The 13,388-nt window shown below is 35.4% G+C and overlaps 1 protein-coding gene across 1 annotated transcript; it reads right to left on the reverse strand.

Annotated features, from left to right (window-relative positions):
* Positions 1-8,434: 8,434 nt before the first annotated feature.
* On the reverse strand, positions 8,435-11,974 carry LOC128215597 (probable low affinity copper uptake protein 2). The gene is made up of 4 exons (XM_052922310.1): positions 11,550-11,974; positions 11,210-11,273; positions 10,654-10,762; positions 8,435-9,995 (listed from the first exon to the last, which is right to left on the reverse strand). The coding sequence occupies exons 1-4, from the start codon at positions 11,631-11,633 to the stop codon at positions 9,683-9,685; spliced, it is 570 nt and encodes a 189-aa protein (XP_052778270.1). The 5' UTR covers positions 11,634-11,974; the 3' UTR covers positions 8,435-9,682.
* Positions 11,975-13,388: the final 1,414 nt, after the last annotated feature.

Genomic DNA, 13,388 nt, shown 5'->3' on the forward strand with positions numbered 1-13,388 from the left:
CCTCCAATTCAATTATGCGGGCCATGGGTGCAGGCATTGTTGAGTTATCACTCGGACAACCTTTTATCATTCAAGGTCACTTGTGACCTTGACCTTTGGCCCGATGACCCCCAAAAATAATAGGGGTCATCTACTGATCAGGCCCAACCTCCAATTCAATGATGCGGGCCATGGGTGCAGGCATTGTTGAGTTATCACTCGGACAACCTTTTACCATTCAAGGTCACTGTGAACTTGACCTTTGACCCGATGAGCCCCAAAAACAATAGGGGTCAGCTACTGGTCAGGCCCAACCTCCATGTTAAGTTTGAGGGCCATGGGTGCAGGCATTGTCACGTTATCACTCGGACAACCTTTATCATTCAAGGTCACTGTGACCTTGACCTTCGGCCTGATGACCCCCAAAAACATCTACTGCTCAGGCCCAATTTCAATGTCAAGTTTGCGGGCCATGGATGCAGGCATTGTCGAGTTATCACTCGGACAAGCTTTAAAATTATTTTAACATTAAAGGTCAATGTGACCTTGATTTTTGACCTGATGACCCCCAAAATCAATAGGGGTCATTTACTGGTCAGGCCCAACCTTCATGTGAAGTTTAATGACCATACGTCCAGGAATTGCTGAGTTATCACTCGGACAAGCTTTGGTCTACCGACGGACCGACCGACCGACCGACATGCCTGTGCAAAGCAATATACCCCTCTTCTTCGAAGGGGGGCATAAAAATGTGCATAGTAAACATTTAGCAGGTAAAACATGATTTAAGAAAGACAATAAAAGAGGTAAACAACCTTATCGTGAAAAAGAAAAACAATCAAATACAAGCCAAATGCAATCCATCAAAACAAATGCGATAATATCAAACTCTTGAACAGTTCCGTGAAACATGAATCACAATCAATTACGGAATTACTGGCTTTTAATTTCAAAGTGTCTAGTTATTCAACAATGCCTTTATTATTGCATTCCTAACTACCCTTCAGAGGTGAACGAAGAAGTGCTGTTTTTATTTGGTGTTGTTATTTTGAACAGTTCAGGTTTAACGTTAATGTGTATTTTTTCTAAAGCAGAACAAAAATCGTAGGAATTTTAGACTTTTATGAAAGAAAATTATAACCATTGTGAAGCTTATGGAGGTTCACGGTCCTTTCCATTTTGAGCGAAAAATGCTTTTAAGCATTATACTAACGTGTGATATGCCTCGTCTATATGTGCATATTTGTTACAAGACGCGGTCGAAGTTATTTGTTGTTTAGTACATTCTGAAAAGGTAGCCAATGTGAAGCTTATATATTTATATATAAGTAAAATAACAATCCGACCCATGGAGCCGCTGCTTTGCAGATAAATCGACAAGCCTTGTTACAAGCTAACGCAACTGCCGTCGGGTCGCAGTTAAATCCAGACTAGAAATATATGATGTTAAACATTAATCATTCCACATTTAGTTTGTCAAATGTCCTCCTGCAGACCTTAACAGCTACATCTGACATATATCATGTTGCCTATGTTTTGGGTGGTCACGCCATGACAAATGGAGGTTCACGATTCTTTCCATTTTGAGTGACATATGCTTTCAAGCAGCGATACTATTTAAGAATTAAATGTATTAGAAATATTAGAATTGCCTTTCATTGTTGTATGTGCACGATTTGTGATTTCAAAAGGTTTATCGAATCAAATTGATATGTAAGTTTTTCTTTTTCTTTTTTCTTTTGCTTATTGTTATGCTGACACATATACACCGTTCTGGCTGTTTGTCAAAGGACAGCCGTCTGGAGTCCAATCAGTGTGTCCTGTCTTTAATTTACCGCTTAAGATATGAGTTAAGATATACGCTTTATCGATCATTCTCCTTTTCGTTTGATGTACTAAGCTACAAACAGGTACATTGTACATTTTCATAAACGAACACGATTTAAATCAGGTGGGTTTAGATTGTTTCAACCCAAAAGAAGGTTAATATATAACAATAACTGGTTTTCAGCTAGTTCGATGACATTTAACATTTTGTGTTAAGCAATTCGTGAAAGTCGTTTTTTAAAATGGAAAAAAAAACATCGACGGATGATTTTCACAAGTATTTGCGAAGGTAGCCCGCTTCTCAACAAACTTCATTAAATCATTGAAGTTTGGTCTTCGGCCTCGTCAAAAATTGAACTAGCCCTAACAAACCATTTTGGTTTAATTTGCATAGGCAGACGTTTTACTAGTTTCCTTAAATTTTCAGAGGTATTAACATCTGAAATAAAACCTAACTGAGATAGTGTAATCTCACACTTATCGATTTCTAGGGATAATCTCATGAGACCCTGAACATCATTTGCCTTTAACGGCTGACCATTAACTAAACGATCTACATGGGACCACGCGACAAGATGCAGTTTACCATACCGTGAAGCCAAAATTGCCTTTGCTCTTGAAAAGCCATTTTCAGGTGAAAGTACAACGCAGTCCTCAATAGATCCCTTAGCTAAAATCAGTAACTCTACCCTCAATGTTTGTTTCAAAAGTTCTCATGAATTTGCAATAATCTGCCGGATTACCACTAAAAGTTAAATGTCAGGTCTCGGTAAATTAAAATTCTCCTGGATGGTATTGGCCATCGCTTGTAACCCTTGGAAAATGTCTCCATCTCCGCCGTCTCCTCGAGGGGTGTTCCCGCTTGCCCGCCTAGCCGTTAATTCTTCTGCCCTATCACGTCACCAAAGGTTATCCCCCTTGAGGATTGTTTAATGTCTGTCAAACTGTGCAAATCATCTTTGTCACATAAAGATTCCTCAAGTTTTGAACGTTCTATTTCATTGATTAGTTCTTGTTCTTTTAGTTTCATGTTTAACTCCTTTTGTTGTAGCTCAAGTTTTTGTCTTTCCTTTAATTGCGAAAGTTTAAGATAAGACAGTTTTCTCTGTATAGAAATATCCCTTTTACTTTTTGATGCCAGTCTCATGTTCTTGTCTTACGCTCCGGCACCAGTCTATAATCATGTTGTTCTTTTCCACAAATTCCATTTGTGACCTTTTAAATAACTTTTCTAGTTCATTTCAGCCCTGCCCACTTAACGAGCTGATAAGCCTCTCATAGGTAACTGCCAGAACCTCGTTTTGTTCTCGTATTTCTTTCTGTATACCAGTTAGCGAAGTGTAATTTGACACGCTATCGCTCACCAGTTTAGTACTGCTTGGGTAAAAAAGCCGAATTCCTATCTAGATCACAATTAAGCTGTTCACCGTCGATCGTCTCTCTCTTACTGCCGTCCTCAGAGACATCGACGTCACGTATCGAACCAGTTGCCATCGTAATCCAACTAAACACTTAATGCACTTTGCACATTGCAAACTTTAATGTTTAATAAATATCGCGGTTTCAAAGTCACTAAACCATGGGATCTTCTTTTCACATAATTAACCGGAACTCGTTTTAATATACTCGTTCACATTTATTCCATACAATCAAACAGTCAATCAGTCAGCATAACAGAACGTAATGGAACACATCGTAACGCTATTGTACGTATAGGAACGTAACGGAACGTAAAGGAACGGTTATCTGAAATAATGCAAACACAATAATCAAGACACATACATCATATACACAAGGACTGTTCCTGAAGCAAATCTTCGATCAATAAGTTTAAAGCATTCAGGATTTTTACTTTCGGGTTTAATCCATATTTATGATAACATTTTATCTAAACAGTGCCGACTTTATCAATATAATCCTTTAGGTTAACTTAATAAAAGTGTGTGTATGTGCGGATCTGGAGCTTTTAAAATCAGTTACTTTAATGAGTGTTATAATAATGTGAATATACATTTTACTGTTCGAAAGTGTTCTTGCGATTCACAACACTGAAGCCTCAGGCAGAAGCCGAACACCTGCCTAGCCACCTGACGAAATGTACCAGGATATGTTTCCACTTTCTAAAACTATTTATACGGACTGTGTATTGAGAAATATGGATTTTAATTTTCCATGCCGGCGCCGTCGAGAGAGCATGGAAAACGATGTCAACAAAGTTGTTTGTTGGGTAGGGATAGTAGATGTTACAAAGGAAACAGAGCTAATTTCTCTTTTGGTAGGTATGCTTGGTATATACGTAGATGATCATATTGCTTTGACTGTTAAGATTATAAATAGTAAAAAATTGGAAAACCAGTTGATTTGGTTTATAATAAATTTAACAAAAATATCGAGGTATAGACGATAGGGATTTACGAATTCTAGTACGGTCTTAATGTATTAGTACACAACTTAGAAATTAGAAATTAAAACGGTCGCGCATCAACGATGCACATCATTGTAGTTGTATGTAAAAGTATATAAGGTATTTGAAGGGCTACGACGAATCAAAAGGTCCATATGGAGACCGGAACAGGAAAGAGAATCACTGGCGAAACATTGAAGATGACAATACTGCAAAAGCAGTATGCGTCAGATCAATTCCGGACGAAGTGTTAAACAAGGAGGAGGAGGAAGTCAAAGATATATTCATGGATAGTTTTATGGCAAAGCCAACCAGATTTTCCGTCTGGTTCAAGGTTATCTCCAAAATATCTCAAAAATCAATCAACACATAAAAATAATTGTTAACGATAATAAACGAGTCGTCATAACTTAATAGATAACATGTTTGTTATTTCAATCAGCGGCATGCTTGTCTTAATAATATGGATCATAGCTGTTTTTAATTGTCCAGATGAAGAAGAAACATCATCAACATTCAAGGCTCTGGCTAAGCATTTTGCGAAAAACTTTACATTTACCAAACTAGTACGTCCATCGTCAAAACAGTTAGAACGTATTGGAATAGAGCAGGACAACCTTGATTTACCTGAATTGTTTGTATTGTTTGTAGTCATTACAAAAGATGGTCAAACAAATAACCTTAACGCATTAAGGTTTGACAAGCAAAATCTTGGATATTTTAACTATACAAATGTAATCGAATTTCTACTTTCCGTAAATAACAACTACAGACACGAGTTACCTGGTGACAATCTTGCTCATGTTCGAAAGCATGCAGAAATGATTGAAATTGTGAACATTGAAAATAAGCGGTTCGATATTGTCTCTGCAGGAAACAGAGCGAGAATAACAAGATCAAAAACAAGAGACAGACACACTGTTAGAGATAATGGCGTTAAAGAAAGCAATGTGAATTATCCAGAAACACCAGGATTGCGCGATGAACTTTAATTGGCTTGAATAATATCTTTAATTCGCTTGAATAATATTTAAACTGGTTAAGATTTAAGAATGTCACCTAATGGCAACGTCCACAGGTTGGGCATGGATAATGATGCGACAGGTTTTTTGTATTGATTTGTATTGTGTATGAAAACTGATCATACATCTGGTGTTACTGTATTTTTTGTCTTAACATTGAACTTGAAAACAAATCACTTATGTATTCATCATGATTGAAAAATGAAGTATTTTGTACTTAAAGTGATCTTAGTTATAAATGCTTTTGAGATCTCAGTGATGGAACATACTCCACATATAGTCCATGGCATGCAGTAGGAATCATCATCCTGCTGGTCAGTTAGACTTTCCGGCGGAAATACAATGTGTTCGAAGACAAACAACCACATTATTAGATGTACTAAATTATCACACAGCGTAGACCAAACTACAACAACACTTTAAGAAGTATTGTTTGGCACTTGGCAAACATATTTGTCATGGCAGTAAATGCACTCATGTCTAACCATTTGTTTTAAATTGGTCAAATAATTGTTCAACATACTTTCGAGCGATGTTAAACCGTTTTGTGAACTGGCTGAAGAGATGTTCTGGCCTTTCAGAGAATAAAGTTTAAAGGCGGTCAAGCTATTTAGATGATAAATAAACACATGTATGTGTATAGCGACTTACCTATATTATCAAGTATATCGGTATTTTCTCTGTGAGTATTCGTGATTGCCTGCTAGTGAGAATGGAATCAAATGATGTACTGGCTTAAAAAAACTGCCGTGCCATGCCACATTGTATATCACGTCATAACGGCAGCGTACAGCAATGTGTTGTCTCGTATAACGAATAAAAACAAAGGTAACCGCTTCCACACTTTTAAACCAAACATAACACAGACTTAGCCAAATACTAAGCCCTATATCTGGCTCTTTACTGGATTTTAATTAGTCATTAACCAAGTGTTTATCATGCTCCGGCAGTAAACTTTGTTATTTTATTTTATTTGCGCTGAGTGTATCTTTTATGACGTCATTCATCAGGTGGTATTTTTTCAGTATTAGTAAGGTGATTGACTTTACACTTTTTCATAAATTATGAAATGATAATGATTATTTTCCTTTGGCATCTTTATATCAATTGTCGTCGGTGAAGAAACTGAATTAAATTATTTACTGTTGTTACAAGATGCAATGCAGTTTAAGATTGAAAACTATGTTTTTTTAGTTAGTTTCACGACAAATGTTTTATGCATATTTGAAAGATGCATACGTTTTATAATATTGCTAAATGAGTTCATGCTTTGTTTAGGTTTAATATTACAAAACTTGAAAATGACCCAGTTTGAAGAGAACTTTTTAGCTTGCCAGTCATCCACTCGACTAAATTCTTTAGTACTGTAGTCATGGCATCGTTTTCTGAGCAATACCAGATTTATAAGTGACATGTTGTTCTGCCAAACAACGTCCTGACAATGTTTCATCATGGGTATATTAGCGCCAAGAGTTTCGTTGGCAGTTCATATTGATTTGGTCTTGCTCCTTGGGTGGAGAGGGATTTGAAAAGAGAAACGTAAATGGAACTGCAGTAAAAACGATGCGTTCTAGTACATTTAAATATACATTTACAAAGAATAAGGAATCAAACATCTTGAGGGAACGATCAAGCTCTTGTGAGACCTTTTAAGATCTTAAGAGACCTTGAGCGACAATGGTAGGAACATATGCACCTTGTGTTCTAGTCTTTATTATTCAAATATTAAAGGAGAGTTACACTTTTGACACGCCAAAATGGAAAGGCAGACGTGATAATTTCTTCAGACCAAATTGGCTTCTGACATTTAGTGGCTGTAACATGTGTCAGACGGCGGAAATATCAAATTGTTTACACTTTTGATCAGTGCTGGTAAACGCAGAAATCCAGCGAAGTAGTATTAAATAAAAACGTAGGTGTTCCCTAGTAGATACATGTAATATGTCATATTTAGACTGAAGTAATGATGTCTGACATATAGGACCATATTTGATTGCTCAAATTGGTCAGGATATAAACGAGATATAGAATCATGTCAACATCATCATCATTATCTTTATCATCATAATCAGCAGCAGTAGCAATATCGTCATTTTCGTCGTTGTCATTATAAAAGCAAAAACAAAATCTGAAGGATCACAATTAGCAATAACAACAACAACACAGTAGAAGAAATAGTCAATAGTCAATAGTTGACATGATTCTTAAACCGTCTCTAAATATTGTAAAATTTAATTGGTTACGCAAGGAAGATACATCAAGTCTGGTGTAATATCCAATTGATTGTATACGTTTTAACTATGTAAATAATGCTTAAATCGTTTATCCCGCAAGAAGACAGAGATAAATCTTACGAGCGTATTCAATTTTAAATCCTGACCTATTTTCGATAATCATTTCACTCATTTTGATACAAAGATGTCGACGATCATGGCTTCGTGGTTCTCACAAGAGAATTGAACATCTGCAAGTCTAGAACATGCCTGGTTGTAATGTTTCAATATGTTATCCCCTTTGAATATGGGTAATTGTATGTCTTATCTTGCATTATATAATGAAGTACGTCTTGTTTTTGAATATAACATGTTGTTTATTTCTGTACGAATGAACGTGTATTATACATTGGGAGTAGAATGTCACCTTCATTACGTTCCAGTACGGCAGGCTTCTGTTGATTTGAAGTGCCTGCAATATTCCTCAGCTGCTTCCTTCCATGTCAAGTCTCCAACTGACATCAGTGACTGCAGGCGGTCTAGTGTGCTCCTCCTGCCTGGGTACAGGCTTCCACTAACTGACTCAAACAGCAACATATTGAAGCTTGTGTACCTGCTAACCAAATTCATGGCGTACCAGACCGACATTGGGGCATTTGTTTTATTCCAGGAAACAGGGTGGCTGCTACAAGTAAAGATGTTCAATTGCTACAGACCCGAGAACATTTAGTTAATTGTGGTTCACGCGGTGTCGCATACCGTAATCACAAGTTAATAGTGTCCCACTTCTATGGAAAGCTGGAAAAACTGGATATGAAAGGAAATGCAATTCAGAAAACGAAAATAGATGGCAATAGTCACGAAATACTCAAGTCTTCACTTTACCTAGCTTTACTATGTGAAGTTCCTGCTGATTATATCTACGTAACTGATTATAACAAGAACAACATTACAGAACTTAACATGGACCTTAACATTATTGCGAAGTTTCAGGACCCTGCATTTAATTGACCAAGAGGCATTATGGCCGTCGTTAATGAACTGCTAATCTGCTTATCTTAAAAAGGGTTACATAATATTGAGCCTGAAGTCGTTCAATGGCCATATAATACAATTGCTAGGAGGAAAAGGGGAATAACAAGTTCAGGTTTCGCTCGTTTTTATCCGCTAAAAGAACAAGCTATTTGTTGTATGTACAGCCAGAGTTTAAAACCCTTGAGAAAGCCTGCTAGTACTATCACAACAAACATAGCTCCAACTGCAACTGCAACGTAACGCATTCTGTACGATATGCATATGAAAACGCAACAAGATCATCAGAAGAACAGAGAAAAGAAATCACTGAATAAGTCGGGCCGTACTAGACTGTCTAGGTTCCGGCTTGCAGTTACCTTCGAATTTGGCTTGCAGTTCTAAGGGCTAACAACCAGATTCACTAAACTATCAAAACAAGTATTCGGACAACATTTGTTACAGATTATGTTTGTTTGCGGTCACGTTTGGTATCGACACATGAGTCGGGATACACTGATTCTTTTGAAATTGTAAATTGCATTTCAAAGTTCCTTTGATACGTTTATTACTCTTAATATACTTCAATGAGGTATTTTTTCATATCACCATTTTACATGAATTATGAGAGATGACACTAAGATAATCTTATTGTAATAAAAAACTGCAAATAGAAATCTATATCCGATACTCATACGAATAGGCAATAAATAGCGGGTCATTGATACCGAGATTTGTCATCTGATAAAATCCAGGTATCACAGGACAGTGATGGTATGCTTCTATACTGCATCTTCTTTCTTTTAGTCTTGTTTCAACAACATTCGCGACGTCTTTGATGCTTTGCATCAAAATGAGTCATGTATTATGTTTTACTTATACGTAGTAAGTGTTGCGTGAACATATTATCAAACAATAAAACAACAGAGAGAAACCTAGTAGCAAAAGATTTCACGAATAAACCGTTAAAGGGCGTAAGACAAGGGCTTGACTTATACTTATACACATAATGTACAAAATTAACACAGACATGCCGTAGACGGTCAAGGTACAGGCATTAATGAATGGTGGGGTTTTGGCCTTGGACGGTCAACGAAAAAGTTCACTAAGGATTAAAATCCATTGTATGTATATTTTACACACAATACAATGAGCTTAGCAGTTTTCAGATCAGAGTCACTCTATGGAAAGATATAGACATCATATTAAACGTTAGTTAGAGACTCTTAACACGAAACCTCTATGAGTGGACATATTAATTCTTCATTGTTTCCGGACACAGTTCCATTAACATGTCCCATTTCAATGTACGTACGTCGCTCTATGGACTTTTCGAAACCCACATGGCCGTACGCCGACACGAATGGCCGGAGGAGAAGATATCCAACACCTTTGCCCAAAATAGCGGAAACAAGAATCCAAATGTTTCTTGACACGAGACATAGCACCATAAGATACAAGAGGGTAGTTGTCAACAGTTTGTTCAGTGTAGCAATTAAATGAAAACGACTTTCAGCCGCCTGTTGGTCATTCTTTGATCTGAAATAAACATGAAACTAGTACAACATAGTATCGAAATAAAAACAATATAACTTGTTTAGATATGTTTGTAATTATTACTCAGATAACGCACCAAAGATTAGCATTATTGTGAATTAATTTAGGATCTCTTTTTTAATAATACACATTGATAAATTCACAAGTATTACATAATAACATGAAAATGATCAGAAGGTGTCCGTTCCATTCATTTGGAATATTAACAAAGAAGTATAAATTTATCAAATTGTATGCCAGTTTCTTCCCTGTGTAATTATATCCCAGTTATCACATAATTATTCCTATTGGCTGGTTGCTTGCTAGATTTCTGCTTAATTACATAACCGAATTGTTTTCAATGAAAACGATTTTAGTCCTAAAAAATCCCAGACTATGGCGTGATGAAACTTCAATATATAAAACGGTGCTAATAACGCATATACCACTGTACTGTCAACGTCCATTCAATATCACGACTGTGGCGATCGAATTTCATATTTCATTTGTATTACCGCTTCTTTGTTCCGCAAAAGAATCTTTTCTTTTAAATGCATTAATTGAATGTCCCTAATCGCTACAAAAATGCTTTTATACTACTGACAATAGTTTTAACTTTACTATGATATGTTTTGTTCACATGACACAAATCAAGATTTACCTGAAAGTCTTTAGACTACGGATGATTTCCCATTTGTGTTGAATCCAATAGGTAAATCCTTCATGCAACATCACTAACAACAGAACGAACAACATCGACAACACAACACCTGGAAGTTTTGATGTGATCATATGAGAGTGAACACATAACTTACATTTTAATATTTTGCACTAAAGCATATGTTTCCTTCTTGTTATTTCATAGTTTTATAATAGAACAGGAATCTAGTGTCTCCAGGAAAATAGTATACTATAAAAAGATCAAGCTCATAATACATTTTGTATAGGAAATATTTGTGTAACAATCTTATTTGCCTGAGGTATGTGACATTTAATGTTTAAAGTGTAAAACCAAGATTACGAAATATAATTAGATCGTGTTATGCATCATTGGAGATATATGTAAATAAATGCACACATGAATAGTCAATGTCGATAATAATTTCGCATCAAATGTAGCCTCCATATTGTTTCTTTGTAGGAAAAGTTCATTTTTGAAATTCTGCTATTTATAATATTACATGTTAAGCTAGACTTAAGTATGACAATGAAATTACCTGCAGGAAAATTAAGCTGCAATCCTTTAAGGATGAAATCTCCATGATTTTCTGTGCTGAAAAACTGTCAAAACTATTTTAGCTTTTTTGGTAAAAGTAACAATCTTACCTTCTAAAATGTACGTTATACATCTAAATGATCTTTGACGAAAAACATCAAAAAGCATTATTTGAAAAAATATTAATAATGATAAATAGAGACATTCCAAGCTGTCGGCAGTAAAAGATTATTTCTGTTATACTGTTTAATGGCACAATGATAACTGGTCAAAATTGCTTAAGACACACAATATGTCCACCACTGCGACGCACATATTGCTTAAAAACAATGAATTCTTACTTTCTGAATATTTGGATCCATCTTATTATATCCTTCAGTGTTGAGATTGCTCATGGTTAAATTTCCTTTTGAAATTTCTCCCATACTTGTACGTTTATTTTCAGAGCTTTACCGTTGTTAACGTGAAAACAACCGTACAGGTGATTTACCGCTTTTGTAAGCCTTGCCGAACATCAGCCAGTTTCCAAACAACCACTTCTCATTAAACACGCATGGAATCACTCTCTTTTGTTTTATTCCTTCTAGTTTGATTCATTCTTTACATAATTGCATTCGGATGTTTTGCATTGACCTTATAACTATATTTGTCCTGAGTGTTATTATCTAAGTATTACCTAATACGGTAGTTATCCAAAGACTTCAATCAGATTTTTCGTATAGACATAGTTTATAAAGCAATTCATTCGAAATACATGATACAACAACCTATATCAATTTAGGCAAATGAAATCGTGGTGAAAAAGGGTGTGGTTTTCGGTTGAATTCACATTCAATACAAGTTTAAATTGCTTGAAGAAGTAAGAATATGTTTGTATTTAAAGTAGTCATTACACTTAAATCAAATATATATCAAACAAGTCGGTAGAATGCATACGATTATAAACTATACTATTCAATGTGAATGTGCCAATTAACGAAATTTCCCATCGCTCAGCTATACGCTTCATCTCCCCGATGAGTAATTTCTTTTTGAAGACAAATTTTTTTTTATGATGAATATTGATACTACTACTACTACTACTACTACTACTACTACTACTATTACTACTACTACTTCAACTGTTGATGCTACCTTCCATTTATGCAATCAGTTTTTTCTTCATAAATGAGAATAAACTCTGGCATATGAAAATACTCATGTTTCACCTGTATATTTAAGGTATAGTACATATTTCTGGTTTGCTTGATCAAAGACTACGCTTCAGTATTTTTTTCGAATTTCGTATTTTAGGGTTTTCATAACAATATCAAAACAAAGACTTGGACAACATTTTTTAAATATTCAGCTTGTGCAGTTTTCGTTTAGGGTTAATTTCGGCACATGGGTTGGATTTAATCTAAAAAAAAATATTTAGCATTAGTGTCAATACATACGATAACAAGCAATACAATACTTGAAATGAAAGGAATTAGAAATATACTATTGGTAATTGAAACATACTTCAATGTGGTTTTCCATACAACCAGATAACACGCCAAGTTTTACCAGTCACTGATTGTACAGCCTCGTTTTGATTAAAGTAACTATAATTAGATCAAACGTAGAAATCTTCACATCTTTTAAGATGAAATCAGTCTGGTATGAAGCGGTTAATTACTGCAAAATGAAATAACTTTAATGTGCTGTCAACATGTTTGTTAAACATCGCTTATGTCATGCACTAATCATAAAAAGGCAAGAATTGACTTCACTTTCGTATGTCATCGAGTGCATTGTTAAATAAAATACTAACATTCCGAAATAAAACATTGCGATGTACAATGTCAATTTGTTTCAAGCCGACTATTGGGAAAAAGTGCTTCATTTGGAGTGGTTTGTGAGCGTCACCGGTTGAAAGTTCAGGACCATAAACATGAATGCGGCCTTCTTTGCTGGATTATCATACATCTCAACTCAAATATATACATTTATAGGCCAACTACATATAAATTTCGGACTATTTGTCAAACCGTTTTTGAAAAACAAAATAAGCGTTTCAAAATCATCTCTATTAGTGTTCATAAGATAATCATAGAAATTATATTACTAATTGGGATTTAATGTTTGTATCTGAGGCTTGGTCCAAAAGGGTAATCAATCATTGCTTGAATGTATCTAAAATTAGAAATATATCAGTG

This window comes from Mya arenaria, chromosome 13 (assembly GCF_026914265.1).
Source record: "Mya arenaria isolate MELC-2E11 chromosome 13, ASM2691426v1".
Lineage (NCBI taxonomy): Eukaryota > Metazoa > Mollusca > Bivalvia > Myida > Myidae > Mya > Mya arenaria.

Bases quoted from the DNA above. Each gene is read 5' to 3' on its own strand.
- LOC128215597 (XM_052922310.1), bottom strand. From the start codon at position 11,633: ATGGGAGAAATTTCAAAAGGAAATTTAACCATGAGCAATCTCAACACT. The intron at 11,274-11,549 runs GTAAGAATTCAT...TAGTTTTGACAG, and splicing joins TGGATCCAAATATTCAGAAA to TTTTTCAGCACAGAAAATCA. The intron at 9,996-10,653 runs GTAAATCTTGAT...TGTTTATTTCAG, and splicing joins CGTAGTCTAAAGACTTTCAG to ATCAAAGAATGACCAACAGG.